At 41.7% G+C, this 17,869-nt stretch overlaps 2 protein-coding genes across 4 annotated transcripts in view; both read left to right on the forward strand.

Moving 5' to 3' along the window:
• Window positions 1-3,900: 3,900 nt before the first annotated feature.
• Window positions 3,901-7,146, forward strand: LOC116397913 (uncharacterized). Its single transcript, XM_031873827.1, has 2 exons — window positions 3,901-4,069; window positions 5,660-7,146. The coding sequence occupies exons 1-2, from the start codon at window positions 3,901-3,903 to the stop codon at window positions 7,144-7,146; spliced, it is 1,656 nt and encodes a 551-aa protein (XP_031729687.1).
• A 2,448-nt stretch (window positions 7,147-9,594) lies between these two features.
• Window positions 9,595-17,869, forward strand: part of LOC116397925 (alpha-N-acetylgalactosaminidase-like) — a 33,336-nt gene continuing 25,061 nt past the window's right edge. The window contains exons 1-5 of one of the 3 annotated variants that reach the window (XM_031873837.1): window positions 9,595-9,727; window positions 12,170-12,323; window positions 13,016-13,156; window positions 15,998-16,209; window positions 16,334-16,428. In XM_031873837.1, the coding sequence (XP_031729697.1) occupies window positions 12,172-12,323; window positions 13,016-13,156; window positions 15,998-16,209; window positions 16,334-16,428 (600 nt within the window). In that variant the 5' untranslated portion in view covers window positions 9,595-9,727; window positions 12,170-12,171. The remainder of the gene's footprint in view (window positions 9,728-12,169; window positions 12,324-13,015; window positions 13,157-15,997; window positions 16,210-16,333; window positions 16,429-17,869) is intronic. The other 2 variants (XM_031873834.1, XM_031873836.1) reach the window with 2 other exon arrangements.

The raw sequence follows: 17,869 nt of genomic DNA on the forward strand, positions 1-17,869 counted from the left end.
TCCTTCACTACTTCTTTGGTTTTATGGCGTTAAGGCGCATTACCGCCACCTACTGTGTTGGAGTGTAATCCCAATGGCCCTGCTTTGAACCCTCTGGGAATGGAAGATGATTGAGTGTGAGAGACTGTACAGACTTGAAATGGTGTGAATACGTCCAAACACAACCTCCACACTCATGGACTTTGAGGAACACACGGTTTAGTTCTGTCCCACTGTCAAATCATCTCTCACTGACATGTTGAGCCCTTTATGAACACTTTCTGCTCGTCAGCAGTAGATGCAGACTTTGCCAAAAGGAACCAATGTTAAACACAGGGTCACCAGTAGAAGCATGGAGACGTAACAAAAAGGTAATCAAAGAAGACGGCTCACGTGTGTTTAGCCTGGTGTATTCAAGTTACTCAGAAACATTAAGGGTTAAAGATGGAACATAAAAACACATGTGTTGTCCTCATGTGCAGAGCCTGTTTTGCTAATAACCCCTCTCATCCACACTACTACGTTTCCATTTTAATATGCATATCGTTTGCTACGTTTACACTGAGCGTCCACACTATTCTGGAGTTTTAGAGCATTGAAAATGAAGGACTTTAGAAACGCTACCGAAAGCCGGGGTAAGGGTTAGGTTTGTAGTGTGCAAAGGTCGAACCGCATTAAGTTTGAAAGCGATTACGTAGAAACCCACGTTCGCTTCTTGATCGGTTTGTAGCAGTCACGACATTTCCTTCCCTGATTCGTCAGCCTTTTCTGGAAGAAAACAAACCCAGCCTTGATTATCGATGGACTAGTGGTTAATTCAACATGGATGACAGATTACATGCATATCTGACCTTGTTTTCTATACTAGCAGCTGTTGTGCAGTTAGATTCTGCATTTTATAATTCTACTTCTGCCGACATGCGGAGGAAGCAGCTGTTATTGGAGCGGTCGTCTGAAGTCATAGTTTGCGGCTTTGAGATGGGCGATTGACACAGAACGGAGGACTTTCCTTTTCTTATCCATGCTTACTTTGTTCTGCACAACAATTGTGAAGTCCACACAGAATGCTCTCCAGTAGGACAGGGACTTCAGCCACCAGCAGAGCTACGAGTGACAGAACAGACAACAGCGACACGAGGGAGAGACGTTTGTTGACCACATTTATTGACCCATATAGTCAACTTTGATTTAATAAGTGTTCATTTTAAAGTAAATTTGATGTGAGAGAGAGATCAAGACCTGCAGCCTTGTACTAAATTTAAAAAATCAAACTTTCCAAGAAATCTGTCTGTTTGAGTACATAGAGGAAGATATAAGCAACCAATCACCCGCATGTCCAGTGTTTGGTTGATGGGTTTTATTTCATTTTAGGCTGAACTGATGATGTGACAGTGATCTGGTGTCTCCCTGCAATGGTTCAACAAAGGGAATTTGAAAACCAAAACGCTCCTTCCTCTCAGCTCCCTCCTCTCCCCTCCCTCCTCTCACCTCCCTCCTCTCAGCTCCTCCTCTCACCTCCCTCCCCTCACCTCCCTCCTCTCAGCTCCTCCTCTCACCTCCCTCCCCTCACCTCCCTCCTCTCAGCTCCTCCTCTCAGCTCCCTCCTCTCCCCTTCCTCCTGTAAACTTCACTGCCTGACCCTCAGTCCCAGAGCAACCAGCTGTTGATAGAAGAGGAACACTTCGATACACGTTTCCAGGCTCTGGTCACAGATCCAGTAGAATGGAGGACAGAGCCAAGGTGAAGACAAAAGAGAGAACACAACAGCTGCGCTGGCTTTTGTTGACTTGGTGATATCATGGATCAGCTGACAGTAACCAATAGTAACTATAAACGTTGAGTCCGTGGGCGGAGTTCAGGGCTCAAGGATCCCTCGAAGCTGAGTTAAATGACTCAGCTTCCATTTTGAGTGAGGAGTCTCTACCAGTGGTGGGCCGTCAGGGCTGACCTAGACAGAATCACAAAGTTATAGCTATTTTATAATTTTATAATTTCTCATAAATATACATATATTATAATTTGTTTTCCCATTATCTTATTTTCTCATTGCACAGCTCCTGTCTTCCTCAGTTGCTCTGCTTCCAGTGCAACTTGTTTTAAGTAGAGCTTTTATCCAATCAGATTTCACCTCTGTGTCTCTAGGTAAGAACAGAGGCCCGAGGCCTGCAGACTCACAAGTGCATCAATGTGCAGTTTAAGTGAATGGGGACGATGTTGTTGATTGTCATAGTGTTCAACCAATCAGATCTTTAGTTTGACATGTTGGGCGTATTCTTTGACGTGTCAGAGCCTGCTAGCTGGCCAAGCCATACGTGATTGGTCAGTGGGCTAGCGTGACATGTTGGGCGGGGACAATCCCAAAATCTGCTGCCTCTGTTGAGCGGACATTTTCAGCCTCAAACACATTAAAACCTATTCAAGAAATACAACTGGGGAGGCTCAACTGTCTTCACTGGCGTCCATGAATGGAGAAGGACTTCTTACTGGAACTAAAACACACGGATGTACTGAACAACAGTGAGATTAAACTCTTTATTAACAAAGAAAGGAGGATGGACTTTGTCTTTAAATAGTGAACAGCAGCTCTGTTAAGTTAAATGCTTTTGTTTTTACATCTGCAGTAGCTTTAATATGCTTGTTTATATATTATTATTTGTACAACTTATTTTTATGAAGATGGATTTTTGTTGGGTTTTATATGTGATAGGAACTATTGTTATGTCCAATGTTGCTGTGGGGACATATTTAGTCGGTGCCAGTGTTGCCAACTTGGCGACTTTCTCGCTAAATCTGGCGACTTTCCAAACCCTCATTTTTTTGTCAAAAGCTACTAGCGACAAATCTAGCGACTTTTTCTGGTGTTGGAGACTTTTGTGGTGTTTTGACTCCGACATGAAAGCACGTACGTTCTGCACTGTCGTGCACGAGCAGCGGTTGCTGCCGTGAGCCCCTCCGCCGCCCCAAAGCACTCACAGGTTACTCTCACGCAGCAGTCCCAGCTGCAGTCAGCGCAGAGAGGAGACACACTCTCGGCATATTCTCTGCAGTTAGTGTATTTATAGGTGTTGAGCTTCATTTTTACACGAAACAAATAATAACCGTAGCTGTGTTTCAGCTGCAGGACAGCAGTGAAGGCCCAGCTAAAAAATGCACGGCCCGCCACTGGTCCCTACATAAAAAAAGGGCCAGGAAATACATATGGCATTAGGAAATAACATTCTGCTGAAAAGAATAAATGTGGAAAATAAAGTAAAATTCTGAAATGAATAAAACATTTGTCCTTTGAAATATGTCCTTTTTTAAATAATAAACATATATTTCAATAATATTGACTAATTTAAACATTAACATTTATTTATGTATTTCTTTTGCTTCATTTATTAATTTCAGGATTTATTTCATAGCCATATTAATTTTTTCATAGGCGTGTGTATTTATTTATTCGTGTATGCATTTATTTAACTAATATTGAATGAAATGGCATTCCGTATAAACTCGTTTATATATTGATTCATTTACATTTTATATTTACATTTACTTATATATCGCTTGCCTTGTTCATTTTTTTCTGAATTTATTTTATAGCTATGCATATTTTTCTCTACAGAAGGATACCAGTGCTAAAGTGATTGCCACCTCATTAACATATGGGTTAAGAAATACGGAAATAGATTATAGTTCTTAAAAATTCACACAAAAATAAGTAATTTCTTTCTTTTTTTTTTCTATTTTTATATATTTCTGTGCATATTTATTCATATTCAAATGAACCTGCTCATGTATTTGATAATTAAGGCTTTAATCTTTTTCTTTTCTACTATTTCATTGATACATGTGTTGTGATGGTAGCTTTAGTCCTCCGTACAGGATCACCTGGAGGAAGGATACAGAAAGGACAAACCAATAGTGGGTGTGTCCTGTATGGGCTGCTGTCATATAAACAGGGAGAAAGAAGCACTTTCAGCCATAGTTTGTGCCTCACAGGGTTCTGTCGACTCACTTAGGAACAGGTCTGGAGAGAGCCCGACAAACCTCCAGGGGAAGAGGATTCGTCAGTCCACTGCCCACCTCATGGCACGGACTAAACTGGGTAAAGACATGTCCACTGACTAAATCTACATTTCATTCATATTTGTGTTAATGACTAAGCATTTCATGCCTCTGTAAACTGTGCTTAACAAAATACAATTAGTAGTGCACCCTTCTCTTGGGATTATGCTTCGAGTGCATTTATTTTCAATGACTTTCATTATTATATTTTCACTGCTATGTCTTTTAAGGGGCTACGTGGGGCATACTCTCATGCCATGTGACACAGGTCACATGACCTATTGATGACACTGCCCTCATCACACTTTATACCCTGATGAAGACTTGTTGAGTAGAAACCTGTTGCTCATTCAGAAGTAATAAAAGATTGTAACTCGCATTCAGAGTGCCACGAATGTTTTTCACACTGCCAACTAATGCCAAGACCTTCCTTTAAGAGTAAGCTGGACACTCATTGTTTTTGATGCGTTACTTGACTACTTTCCCAACCCTTGAAAGGCACCAAGTTCCTTCACCCAGTACAGCGCTCCCTGTCCTGAGTTGGATTCACAACAGATAGGAATCAGGGCAGCATGTTGTCTCTGCCGGCTGAACCTGACTAACCAGTCTGTTGGGAGTCTCTGCAGGCGTGTCATGCATTACACATCGTGACTTTACTCACTCACACATGTCATTAGAAAGTCATTTAAGTGGTTAACGAGTACATTTGAATGAAGAAAGAGGAATTCTGTTATTCAAATGAAATCTTTGTCCAGTCATTGAAAGGTTTAACATTTCATGTATTATCATGTAGTTTTGAACAGCAACTGTTCAAAAGGAAATATACGTACTTCACCTGATTATGCTAAAGAAAATAGTAAAAAAACTAGTGCTGGGCAAGTTAACCCGTTAATTTCGCGTTAACGCATTCATTAATTAACGCCGACAATTATTTTATCACGCGTTAACGCTTTTTTTTACATTATAATAATATTTTATTTTTTTTGAAATTGAAAGACAAGAGACAATACATATACATAACAAGATGATGACAAGAACAGTGGGATAAAAGCCAGCAAACATCCTATAGTCAGTAATTTTAGTGCACCTATATGCTGAAATTCATGGTAAACGCATTTAAATGGCACAGATCGGGAGCGAGCGAAGGACTTTGAAAGTTAGCGGAAAGATTAATGTGAGACAACATCCGGTTTCTTCAGACGAACATCCGGTTTTCAGAATAAGATGCCAACAAAGTATGAATTATATTCACATTACGTATAAAACATGCTACCTGCATCTCGTGAACCAAATGTTATTGCCCTTCTGTTCATATAGCAGTACTTTTAAAATAAAAGTGCGCAATACACTACTTTTGAATTCATTATTGAACTTTGCCATAACAATGCGATTAATCGCGATTAATCGCAAAAAATCCATGCGATTAATCGCGATTACATATTTTAATCGTTGCCCAGCACTAAAAAAAACATTAAGTAGATAAGCGACTATTAAAAAATACACCCTGCTACAAGTTATCAAAATACCGTAGAAAAAAGAAACCAAGTAACCAAAGCTCTATGTAACTATTACAACATCACACGAAATAACTTCCTCAGTGCTGAATGGTTTTGTTCTTGTCATGTTTCAGGAGCTAGGAGCCCTTTAATGGAGGCAGCTGTGGGCTTTGCACTGGGAGCAGTGGGAGGCTGCATACTGGGAGCTACAGAGGACCCAGTGGACAAGACCCTGTCGGTGATGACTGCAGCCGGTCCACTGAAACCAGTGGAGGATGAAGTCAGGACAGTGGGTGCTCTGGGGCTGGGGACCCTTATTGGAGCCACAGCACTGACCACGGCCATGACTTCAGTAGTAGCTGGTGTGATTCTGGCAGCAGCTGTAGCCTCAGTGTTTGTGGGCACGCAGAGCTGTGGTACCTCTCACACAGGCCTGTGGGCATCAGCAGGACTCGCTGGGGCCTTCGGGACCACTGTCAGTGGAGCCACGCTCGGGGTCTCTATCGAATGGATTGTGAAGAATTATGGCATGGTGGGTCTTCTGTGGGCGCTGAGCATATTCGCCGTGCTCAAACCGCTTCTGCACTTAGTATTTAAGCTCCTCTGGAAGCAGGGAGAGGCCTGTTGCACTCTGGGATCTAAAGACTGGGACAGCAAGAAGAAACACACAGAGATTACAGAGTTGCAGCACAGGCAGAAGGTGGCTCTGCAGACAGAGCAGAGGATCCTGACACTGGAGAAGGGAGGCAGCGCCAGCGGGATGGAGCACATGACCACATGGGTCACTGAGCGAAGGCAGAGAGGGGAGATAGAGAGGAGGAAAATGGAGAATGAAGAGGCAGAGATGGAGCAAAGAACCATGCAAGACTGGATCAACACAGTGGTGGTCAAATATGTGGACTTCTTGGCTTTCTCAGGGATTCCAATGACAGTGGTTGCCATAGTAACATCAGGGTTTGGGGTGTTTGGTTATGGAGGCCACCAGTCTGTGTTTATAGTTCTTCTGGCTTTGGTTGCTTTGATAGCCTATTTGCTCCTGAAATCTTCTGACTTTAAGTTCTGGATGTTGATAGGATGCATGGGGATGCTTGCAACCTTTGTCATCGCCATGCTCACCCTACATGCCGGTCAGATGGTCCTAACAACTGCCATGAAGATGCGAGCAGCAGGGCAGAATCAGTCCAGAGAAAACGTCCGTGCTCAAATTAACCACCAATCCTCTCTGGAAGCTTTGAACGCAGCTTTTTTTGCGGCAAAATTATGCGAGTTGGGTTTGGGGGCTGCAGTGGGGGGTCCGCTGGTGAGGCGAGCAGCTGGAGAGGTGAAAGTCATAGTTGGGGCAGCTTTAGTGGCAGGGGGTTTACTGACTGGGGTGGAGTTTTTAGCCCCTGTGCTAGGAGACGGGGGCAAAGCGGGGGCGTTGCTGGGGGTGGTGGGGGCAGCAGGGGTGTCTGTGGGTGCAGCGGCAGCTGTGGCTGGAAGGTGGTCCTCATGGCCAGGAACTTTGGGAACAGTAGCAGGGTTGGTTATTGGAGCATTAGCAATGGGAAAATGGCATATTGTCAACATCGGCCTGCAAGTGCCTGTGGCCTATGTCTTTGCTATGACCAATCCATTTTAACACAACTCATGATCCTATAGGCCTACTGTGAAAACTGTTGTCAATGCACTATGAGGTGCCAGTGTGTCATTTGCACTAGTTGCCTGCTGACTCTACTTTGAAGGATAAGTGTGGTTGTATTCAATATTTGTCTTACAATCACAAATCCTATGTAGTGTCCTACTAATGTGTGTATCAAAGCCTCTTCTTATAGCTTCTTCCTCTGTGACATAGAGCTCCATTGTTGTCTAAAAACTAGTAAAACGCATCAGTGAGCAGCACTGTTGTACTGAGTGACATGTTCCTTCACTAGTTCCTTTTGACTCAATCCCACATACCTGCTGTACAAATACCAGAGCACCATGGATGAAAATGAAAATAGTGACCAATAAACTGTTTCCTCCTGCAGCTGATGATTATTTCCATATTGAAACTTTTACAGATTTACATTAGTAGCAACCAATGAAGTTGGGACTGAGAGCCTTCAAAGTCACAAAGTATTGAGAGACAGATGCACTTAAATAAAGAATAACACCAGACTGGTCATTAAAGCTTACCTCCAGACATTTTTGACCTGGTTCATATTTAGCTATATTCTATTCTATGTACCAATCATTTTTGCTAATTCTTGTAAAATCCTTCACTTCATGAACAGTTCCATTCTAAAATCCAAATCTATTCTTTTAGGCCATACTGAGAGCACTACATACTGTCATATGACACAGGTCTGGAGATCAGGGTAGCTTAGTGACATAAGATCCAAGCATGTAAATGCAAAGGTAAAACAAATACCATCCACCAATCACCCTTAGGGATTTAACTAAATACACCTGTGTGGGCCTGAATGAAGGTCTAGTCACCAACACCCAGCCAGATGTCGTAGTCTAAGTGTAGTGGAGCAGTTGAAAATGCTTTAGAAAAAGCTTGAAAGAAGGAATAAGACTGGATGAAGGATGCTAGGATGAAATTGAATAAAGTTTAGAAAAGGGTTGTAAATGAATAAATGTCTTTATATTGAGGCTTGGGGAGGGGGGACTGTTGCCTCACACCAAGAGGGTTCTGGGTGTGTAGCAACATATGTTCATCCTGTGTCAGTATGGGTCTTCTCCGGGTCTTCCGGCTTCCTACTACAGTTGAGAAAATATATATAACAGTTTCTTTTGATGGCTTGATGATCTGTATTTTGACATGTCTGTATCCAGGGGCCGATTGCATTATAATATCTCTGTGTATTGATTGATTGATTTAATTGAAAATGTTTATCTTTCCAGGCAAAGATTTGCCTCAAATTTTCACATTCCAGATTTCATTTGAAGGCTCCATCTCAAATGTCATAATACGTGAATAAAGAGAATGCTATGCATGATATGAGTTTCTGTTGTCCAGTTCCACTAAACCTTTTCCTTAAGCATGCCTGAGAGAACCATTCGTTATTCCATTGGTAAAGGCTGCCACTTCTCCTTATACAATGAATTAGGCTCAATTTGATTGACAGCGAAATTACTTCTCACATTAGCTTCAGTATTTTACATATAAAACAGCCATGTGAGTTCACAGTCTCTCTCAGGCACCTTCAGGGAACATGGATGGGAATTCTTTGAAATGAATGGCAGTTTATGACTTGACATCGGCCTAAGAGGGATGGATACCTTTACGACACATCATCCACCTCCACTGGCCCCGTCCCACAACGGATCCAGTTCAAAGTCCTCCTCACTCACAAAGCCCACCATAACCAGGCCACCTCTATTACCAGCCCCCACCCCCCCAGCGCACCGACCTGCTCCACCATCACACTTCCTATAACCTCCGCCTCCACTGATGCCAGCCTCTTGTCTCCATCACTCAGGACCTGGGGCCACAGAGCCTTCTCCATATGTGCCTCCTCCCTCTCTCCCAAACCTGTTCATGTAGATTATTAGTGTGGTGTTTTATATGATCATATGAACTTGTGGTAAGTGTCTTTGAGTACTATGAAAACTGCTCTATTGATCAAATATATCATTATCATCTTAAGCAGTGTGTGAACCTCCAGGTACAGGTGAAGAAAAGAAAAGTACAAAGGAATTCATACTGTGTCCCTGGTGCCGTTCGATTAGAGAGAACATGAATAACTTCATCATTAGCCACTCAACAATTTCTCTTCACATGTTCCCAATGCAACTATTTCTCAGTTTTCTCAAAATGTATACATTTACGTTAATTAAAAGCATGGTCAATATGGTCACTATGTGTTATTTTCTTATATGATTAGTCACTAAACCACTGATATTAATGCAGCACCATTATCATACTCTGCAAAAATATGAGTGAAAATAATGTCCAATGAAAAACAATACTAAATACAAATGTACAAAACCAATATGCAACACCACATGTCACCAAAAGACCACTTTTCTGCCTCTTCAAGCTGTTTCCTGTTTTATCACATGACACAGAGCAGCCAGTCACATGACCTCAGCTTACCTTAACAGGAAGAGATAGACGTTGCAGCTCAGGGGAAAGTCCAGGAAGAAGGAAGGGCAGTCATGTGCCTGCACTAACAGAACGGACACCGACTGTTCAGACTAGCCGTGTGCAAGCTGAAGTTTCAGGTAAACAGGTAGGAGACTGTCATTTTCATAATTGTAATAATGGCTTTTCAGTAATGTAAAGATCTTGAATAGACCTTATTAATGGTGTGTATTTAGCTAAACAGGATCTCAGATCTCAGCTGCTTGAGTGTTCTCTGTATCACAGAGCTGCTGTGGTAACATTTCTTCTCTTGCCAAGATATCATATACTCTTCATGTAGTAATAAGGAAACGAGACATATGGTGGATGGTGTCATCTTATTGAAGAGCTGCTTATAAAGTCATTTCATCTTTCTGCTCTATCTACAGAGCTGTGTTTCCCGTGGTGATCTAAATGTTAAGAACACTTTCAAATCTCATATTAATCCTAATTGAAGTTTAAAAACTCATTTGATCTCATTTTAAACGTATGGCACATTCAGGAGTTTTCCTAATTTCAAGATAAATCAACTTAAAGGCTATTTATACGACATTCAGAGCATTAATATCTCATCCAACAACTATGATCTCTGTAACGATATAGAGGAGTAGTCTACCTGAGCAGAGAATGAAGTCTCTCTCCCTCTGTGTTGTTGTCACAGCTTCTCCTTGATGTGCTGACATAGCTGGCCGGCTGTGTGCCATTTAGTGCATGTTCGTACCACCGCTCTGCGGCTACCACGGATAACTCTGACCCAAATGACAGCGTCCTTGTGGAAGCGTAGAACCCAGCCTTTGTCAGCACTGTTAGCGCATTAACACCTTTAGCTGCGATTCACCACCTCAGCCATTGCTGTGTTGAAAGCTGTTGAGAGGCAATTGTATTGCTCTGAATATCAAATTATGCACCTTTAAATTTAAGTGAATTTTAGTTTTTATCTTCACATCACTTCAGTAACATATGAACCTGAGCTGCTATGACATAAGTTGAATAAATGTTCTGCTAAGAGTTGACTTAACTCATTAAATTGTTTTGAAATGAACATGATCAGCATATGACCTGCTTCTCAGCATGCGTGTTTGAGAGTTAAACCCATACATGCAGTGTCCAGGCAACGTGATCTCACAAAGGTCTAATGATGCCCTGTGTGTGGAGTCTCCTTGTAAACAGAGTGAACTTATTTGAAAGTGGCTGCTAACAGTGCTGTGGTAATTATGCAGAACACCTAATAAATCTGACAAAAAAAAAAGGAGACAACTGAAAAACCAAGACAAACTAGCAGCTCTCGTCAATGGAAACAGCTGTGTTGACCTCAAACTAACGTGTGTAACTTATGTTAGCCTGACTCACTAATGAGCAAACTGAAAAGGTTTCATATTCTAAAAAGACTTACAGAGAAAATGTACTTGCTTGAGCTAGAAGTGCAGGTGCGAACATTAAAATGTCTTAAGTCATAAGGGACTTGTAATAATAATAACTAGAAAATTTCACAAGAAATTTTGACAGTGTGGCCTCTACTGACCGAAGACGTCGCAATAAATAGCTACACACGCTGATGTTACCGGTAGTATCGTTGAGGTTTGATTGAGATATCGCTTCTCTCTTTTCTGCATCTTAGATTCATACTCTTGCATTGAATCTTGTATTCGTGATGGACAGTCCACAAATGGCTCCCGTCATTTCTGTACTGGACATGTACATCTTCGTTTGAGAAGCCTTTGGAAATTATGGGAGCTAACGCTAAGTTGAGACGAACAAGTTGAGACAAACAATATCAAGTTTATTGTCTTTAATGAATTCACTGAGGAAGTTGAAGCATTTAAGCTAAAGCAGTTGAAGTTGAGAATTTAAAGTCCTGGTGTCATTTCAAGTGTAAGATCTGAAAGCAGTTGAAATTAGTATAAGCGGAGTGACTGAATGATCAGTTGTATTGAAAATGGTAAATAGACTGTACTTGTATTTCTCTTTTCTAGTCTTCCGACCACTCAAAGCTCTTTAACACTACATGTCATCATTCACTCATTCACACCCATTCATACACTGATGACAGCATAACACCATGCAAGGTGCCACCTGCTCATCAGGACTAACTAACATTCACACACCCCTACGGTGTGTGAATGTTAGTTAGTTACAGCTACAGGAGCAACTTGGGTTTACGTGTCTTGCCCAAGGACACATCAACATAGCGGAGCCGGGGATCGAACTGCCGATCCTCTGAGTGAGCCACAGTGGTAGAGCAGGGTCTGCCACAGTTTGTATGTAACACTGAGACAAGTGGAACTAACAGTTGAGGGGGGAAAAGTAGCTGCAATGTCAGTCAGTGTCTGCAAAAAAAGCAGTTACTGTGTCATGTAACGTAAGTTTTGAAAATTCTGGGCAATGCACACTATTGTTGGAATCAGAAGTGTAAAAATAAACTGCCATTTATCAAAAAACTGTAAGAGAGTAGATCTTTACCACCTTGGCAAAAGTAACACATTGTATGTCTGCTTGTGTATGTGACTAAATATTTAGTACATTTTTAATTTGCACATTTCTTCCGTTTTAGAAATGGGGCCCTTAGTGACTCAGCTCTTTGGCCTGATCTCACTCACTGTTGCCCTAGACAACGGATTACTGAAGACTCCCCCGATGGGATGGATGGCCTGGGAACGCTTTCGCTGTGATACTGACTGTAAAGATGACCCGGAGAACTGCATCAGGTATAATCAGTTTGGGAATTTCTGTGATTTCAATTACCCTGAATATTGTGAGCAAAGCTATTGAAGGTTTAATCACTGAGAAGATAAGGGACTGATTGAAACCAATCAACAAAGACAATACGCTCAGATGCTGGAGGAGAGAGAAAGAGGAGGCTGTGTCAGAGTAGGAAACCACACCATGAGGTAGTTTTGATGGGAGCTGTGGATGCTTGCTGTAGAAAGGAGCTGAAACAATGAATCATGCTTTCAGTCAAACCTCATGCTTAAGAGCTTGAGGAGTGTGAACATGAGGTCCATGCCAGGCTACAGTGCAATGAAAGGTTTGTAAGATAGGTTTAGAGCTTTCAAAATGAACGTAGTCAATCATTTTGCTGTTGATGTCGTTTAAAGTGAAAGTGTGAGGCACCGGTAGTTACTTCCATACTACTGAGGTGAAGTTTAGTATTTATACAGACGTTTTGGGTTTAGTGTGATAATAGGCTCACAGCCAATACGCAATCCCCTAAATATGTTATTTTATTCATAGAAAATATTTAGAAATCAATGCGGCCTTGGCCAGTGACTTAACTTTCCACCATATTTAATTGAAATCTTGTTGAAGGATGCAGAAAACTGGACTTAAAAAGTATATCAATGTGTTTCATGCATGGCTGACGAGCTGTGTTCCTTCCCTCTGTCCACCGCGTCCACAGCGAGGCCCTGTTCAGAGACACAGCTGACCGACTGGCAGAAGATGGCTGGAAGGAGCTGGGCTATGAATATGTGATCATAGATGACTGTTGGATGTCCTTGCTGAGAGATGAACATGGGAGATTACAACCTGACCCCTCCAGGTTGGTCTACTTGTCTCACTTTGTGTTCCATTAACATTCATTCAATTGCAACACATTCTCACAGCAATGTGTCATATAACGCAGCTTGGTCAGTGAAAATAAGCTTCATACTATGTGTTGGAGCTATTTATTAGATATTAGTATTTTGTTATTTAATTTATAAGTAGTATTGTTTAATTATTCTAGATGTTTGATATATTAAGATTGTTTTTTCTCTTTAATAGTAATTTGTTTAGTTATATTATTTCTTGTTGTTTGGGTAATTACTGTGGGCACCTGTGGCTATATACAGTATATATGAGTAGACATATAGGACCAGCATGCACTGGGGTGGGCTTATAGTTTTTACCAGCACAACAGCAGTTTTCTTTGTTGTTTTTGTTTGTTTGCTTTACTAAATAAATAAGAAAATGGGAATCCTGCATGGACAATCCACTCTCTTCTGCCTGCGTAAAATACCGACCACGGTGCATCAGTGGCCTTTGATTATTGTTTGTTTTATTTTGATTTATTCGACAAATGGCCACTGCACTATGAGCTCTTTGTAGCCCTCTTGTGTTTAGCACGTCACGTTGACGGCGTGTCTTTTCAAAATAAACTTCTGTCTTCTAAGGAAGTTAGGTTTTGGCAACAACAACACTTAGTTTTAGGAAGAGAACGTGGTTGTGGGGGGGTCGATACAAAAAAAGGGATACCATTTGTATTTCATCAAAGAATAGAAGTGTCTGTGCAAGCAACACTCTACTCTTTGCTTCACTGCTGTTGTCGTGGTGTGTGCATTCAGAGAGCTGACCGGCACATGGTCGCAATGACAGAGGAGCATGTTTGAGCTACTTCACAGCAACATGGTTTAGTGCAGTTTGTGCTTTTGATAAATTATTTGCACTATGAAACGCTTTAAAACATTCATTGTTCTCAACAAATAAATGTTTGCACTTTGTTTACTAAAATACACGTTTTTATGTTTGCACATTCAATTCACAACAACAAACTAAAAAGTGTAGCGTGAAATGTGTCGTAAAACTGGTTAAAAATGTCAATTTGTGAAGGGGAGCGGACAGGCACACAAAACCCTAACTAACGCATTAATGAGTCATCTGAAAAAATAAATGTAATTGTGCGAAGTGTAAATGTTTTTATTTCTGCTAACCTATCCTATCAAGGACAAATTATACTTCCCATGTTTGCATATCTGTGAAGGTTTGTGTGGCATACATTTGTGCATCTCCCCATGGCCTTTTTCTCAAGGTTCTGAGGGGAATTGTACAGGTATGTGCTGACAAACTTGTGTGTCCACTTTCCTGTATGCAGACACCCAATGTAGTATGAAACAAATCAGCTGCTGTCCATGTCATTGTCTGGCTTGGAGTTTATCCAGCTCGCGACCTCCGATTTATTGGTCTCAACCCCTGGTAGGGAGCTGCTGTGTTACAGAATAATGCCACCTTCTGGACTTGTGTCTGCTGGGGCTCACCCTGATGCTCCTCTAGTGCGGTAAAACCAAAACGGAAGCTGTCAGGATTTCTTAAAAGGAACATTTGCCGATTTTCAAGCTTATCTCCCCCTATCCAAGTTTGGTATATCGTGTGAAAACCGTCTGCAGTTGCAAAATCTGTTGTGACGAGGACGCTTGAGGCTGCAGCTGGGATCATGGCTGATGGAGACGCTTCAGAATCTGTGCTGCCATGAGCAAACACTGACTTGCTCTCTGATCAGGAGTGAAAGTAGTTTGAAGTTCTTGCTGGTACTACTGCCCCAACCTTCATTGCTTTCTATTGTTCTCCTCCCATCCCCAGCTGCAGCCTATGCAGTTTTAATAGATCAAATTGAACAGATAAAACAGATCAGATGTTTGCCATGGGTCCTAAATTCAAGTTTGACACACTATCCTCAGGGAAAGGATGCTCTGTCAGTCATTTTGAAGGAAATGGACACAGATGCAGCAGATACACATTTCCTCATGTGCTCTGTCTGTTTTCATTTTACACAACTAACTGTATGTTGACCAAATGTTAGCAGATGGGTTTTCTTGTTGGAAAAGCATTTGTGACAACAATGAAACCCAGAGAGAGAGGGCTGTGTGTGCGTTACTATGCATGGCAGTTTTCCTCCAGACAGGGGTGTGCTGGACACCTTACTCAGGATGCCAAAGATAAACTGGAACAGACAACCAAGATCAACATTGTATTTTTCTAACTGCGTGGTCTTCCTCTGAAGGAGTTCTAGCTACTCAGCAGGCAGCTGGACAGCAGAGAGAGAGAGCGTGTACAGCTGGTATATGAATTCACATCCGACTCAGTGAATTAAAGATTTATTTAGACCAAATAGAGTGGCAGCTTGTTGGAACAGTAACCAAGACGTTTTTCGTGATTTGATTTTGTTTCCGTCCAGTTTAAATAAAGTGTGTTTATGATGAGTTATAAAAGGTTTTAGTTCAGTGTTAAAGAGACAATTCAATTCAAAAGGTGTACCGTTTTATTTTTCGGTTTACATGTAAGAATATTTCCTTGACTGATGTTTTTGTGAGTTTATTTTGTTTATTTGTCAAAAGTAGCAAAATCACTGCTCGCGAGCAATGCATCCTGGTACGTGTAGGCAACGCCGGTACAGCTCTGTAGCAGGAGGGATCAGCTTTCTCCGTCAATGCAGCACGCAGGGGGGGAATTTATTTCTTCAGTGATCTACAATTACCATCAGCGCTGATTGGACATCCACATAAAAGATGGCGAATTTTCCCTTTAAGTACAAATGGGGCCTGTTTGACTGAAACATCTCAATAATCAGGGGTCATGGTTGAATCAGCTCCTTGGAAAGTAATAGTTTGTGCTTGTTTCCCTCTAGGTTCCCAGGGGGCATTGCAAAACTGGCAAGGTATATCCATGACCGTGGATTGAAGCTGGGCATCTATGCAGACATGGGCACTCACACATGTATGGGATTCCCTGGCACCACACTGGATAAAATCGAGATCGATGCCCAGACCTTTGCTAGTTGGGGGGTAGACTATCTGAAGTTTGATGGCTGTTCCTCAAATCCTGTAGAACAAATGCTGGGTAAGATCATACTAACCAACTAAATGGCATGGAATGAAATCATTGAAAACCTAGAATTCTTAAGTACAATAAGCCACAAGAGATGGTGGACAAGCTATATTAAGTGTTTTCATGTGTCGCACAGGTTACCCTCTGATGTCCAAGGCTTTGAATGCTACAGGCAGACCAATGGCCTACTCCTGTAGTTGGCCTGTCTATATTGGAGGCCTTCCCCCTAACGTGAGTGTCATCCTCACACCAGCTGATGAGTCATTGGGACTTGGATTTTTAATGCCAATATTGTTATTTTCTTTTATGTTCTTTATTTATTCACCTATTGGTGCACTTCCATCCCCTCGAATGGAAAAGACAGAAAGTGCACATAGGTCTCTCTGAGCTGGTGTCAGGACTAGGAGTAGTGCTGTCTTGAGAGAGATTTGTGCTATCAGCTCAAAAGGGGGACCCCAAATGCGTGCAGCACCAGCGGAAAATCCACTGTGGTCATCACAGTGGGATTTACTGATTTACCGACCTGCTCCACTGGATGAACCTACCACTATCACTTATGGGCAGATAAGCCGCTGTACAAATGCCAATACTTCATGAAATATTTTCACAATGATTCCTACTCAACACACCCTCACCTGGTTCAAGAATTAAACTGGCCACTCTGCAAAAACTATAAACACAAGGAGGACTCGAAGCCTGACATTTTTTCCATTACTCTTTGGCAAATAAACTTCAATAAATTTTCAAATGGGTCCACCCCAATCAATCAGAAAACACAAAGTTATATGTAGAACAAAGAGTTTGTAAAGAAATTCACATTTCAGATTCATCATTATCTATTAAACACCATCCTTGTTTCAAAACATTTACAATAGGAAAACTCTGACAGCCTGGTGGAAATTCCACAAAATCATACTCGCCACTTTAGTACCATCTAATTTTATTCCCATCTGAAACAATACTGATTTTCTAAGTAACAAGAAACCACTTAATTTCCACACATGGGCCAATAAAGGCATCACACATCTCAAACACATTTCCGTAATACGCTATTTTAATTCCTCCACCTAGTCCAGAACTTTGGGAGCAAACAATTTCTGAAATATCTGCAACCAAAATCATTGGTTTAAACTAAATGTTACATTATGCCCACCCACCAACCTACATCTTCTTCCCTCAACCTCAAAATTCAGAAATCCCTTTCCCCCCCAAAATCCTCTCCACAGTATATAGAATAATATCAGTCTGACAAAACACTCTCCATACCATCAAGAAAAATCACTCCTGAGGCCGACTTCTGGAACCAAGTTTACAAAAACATATAGTTCATGATTAAAACGGCAACCTACAACCCAAACAGTATAAGATACTCCACAGCATTCACTACACTGGCCAAAAGAACTATTTAAAATGTGATCTGTTCACACTGCACACAAAATAGGGTTAGCTATGTTCACTCCGCCTGGCACTGCAGACCAGAAACACTTTTGGAAAGAAATCACCAGCTGTGTCTCAATTCAGGGGCTGCATCCTTCGGAGGACCCAGCCTTCGCGGTCTACATGGACCACATGCTTTGAGGGCCGCGAAGGCTAGACGGTGCGGTCTCCGAAATCAGACGGTCTACGCTACAGAGGACTTCCTGTTTGCGTCACCAGCTGTTCCCCCCCCCCC

Source organism: Anarrhichthys ocellatus, unplaced genomic scaffold (genome assembly GCF_004355925.1).
Source record: "Anarrhichthys ocellatus isolate YVR2014 unplaced genomic scaffold, GSC_Weel_1.0 scaffold75, whole genome shotgun sequence".
NCBI lineage: Eukaryota > Metazoa > Chordata > Actinopteri > Perciformes > Anarhichadidae > Anarrhichthys > Anarrhichthys ocellatus.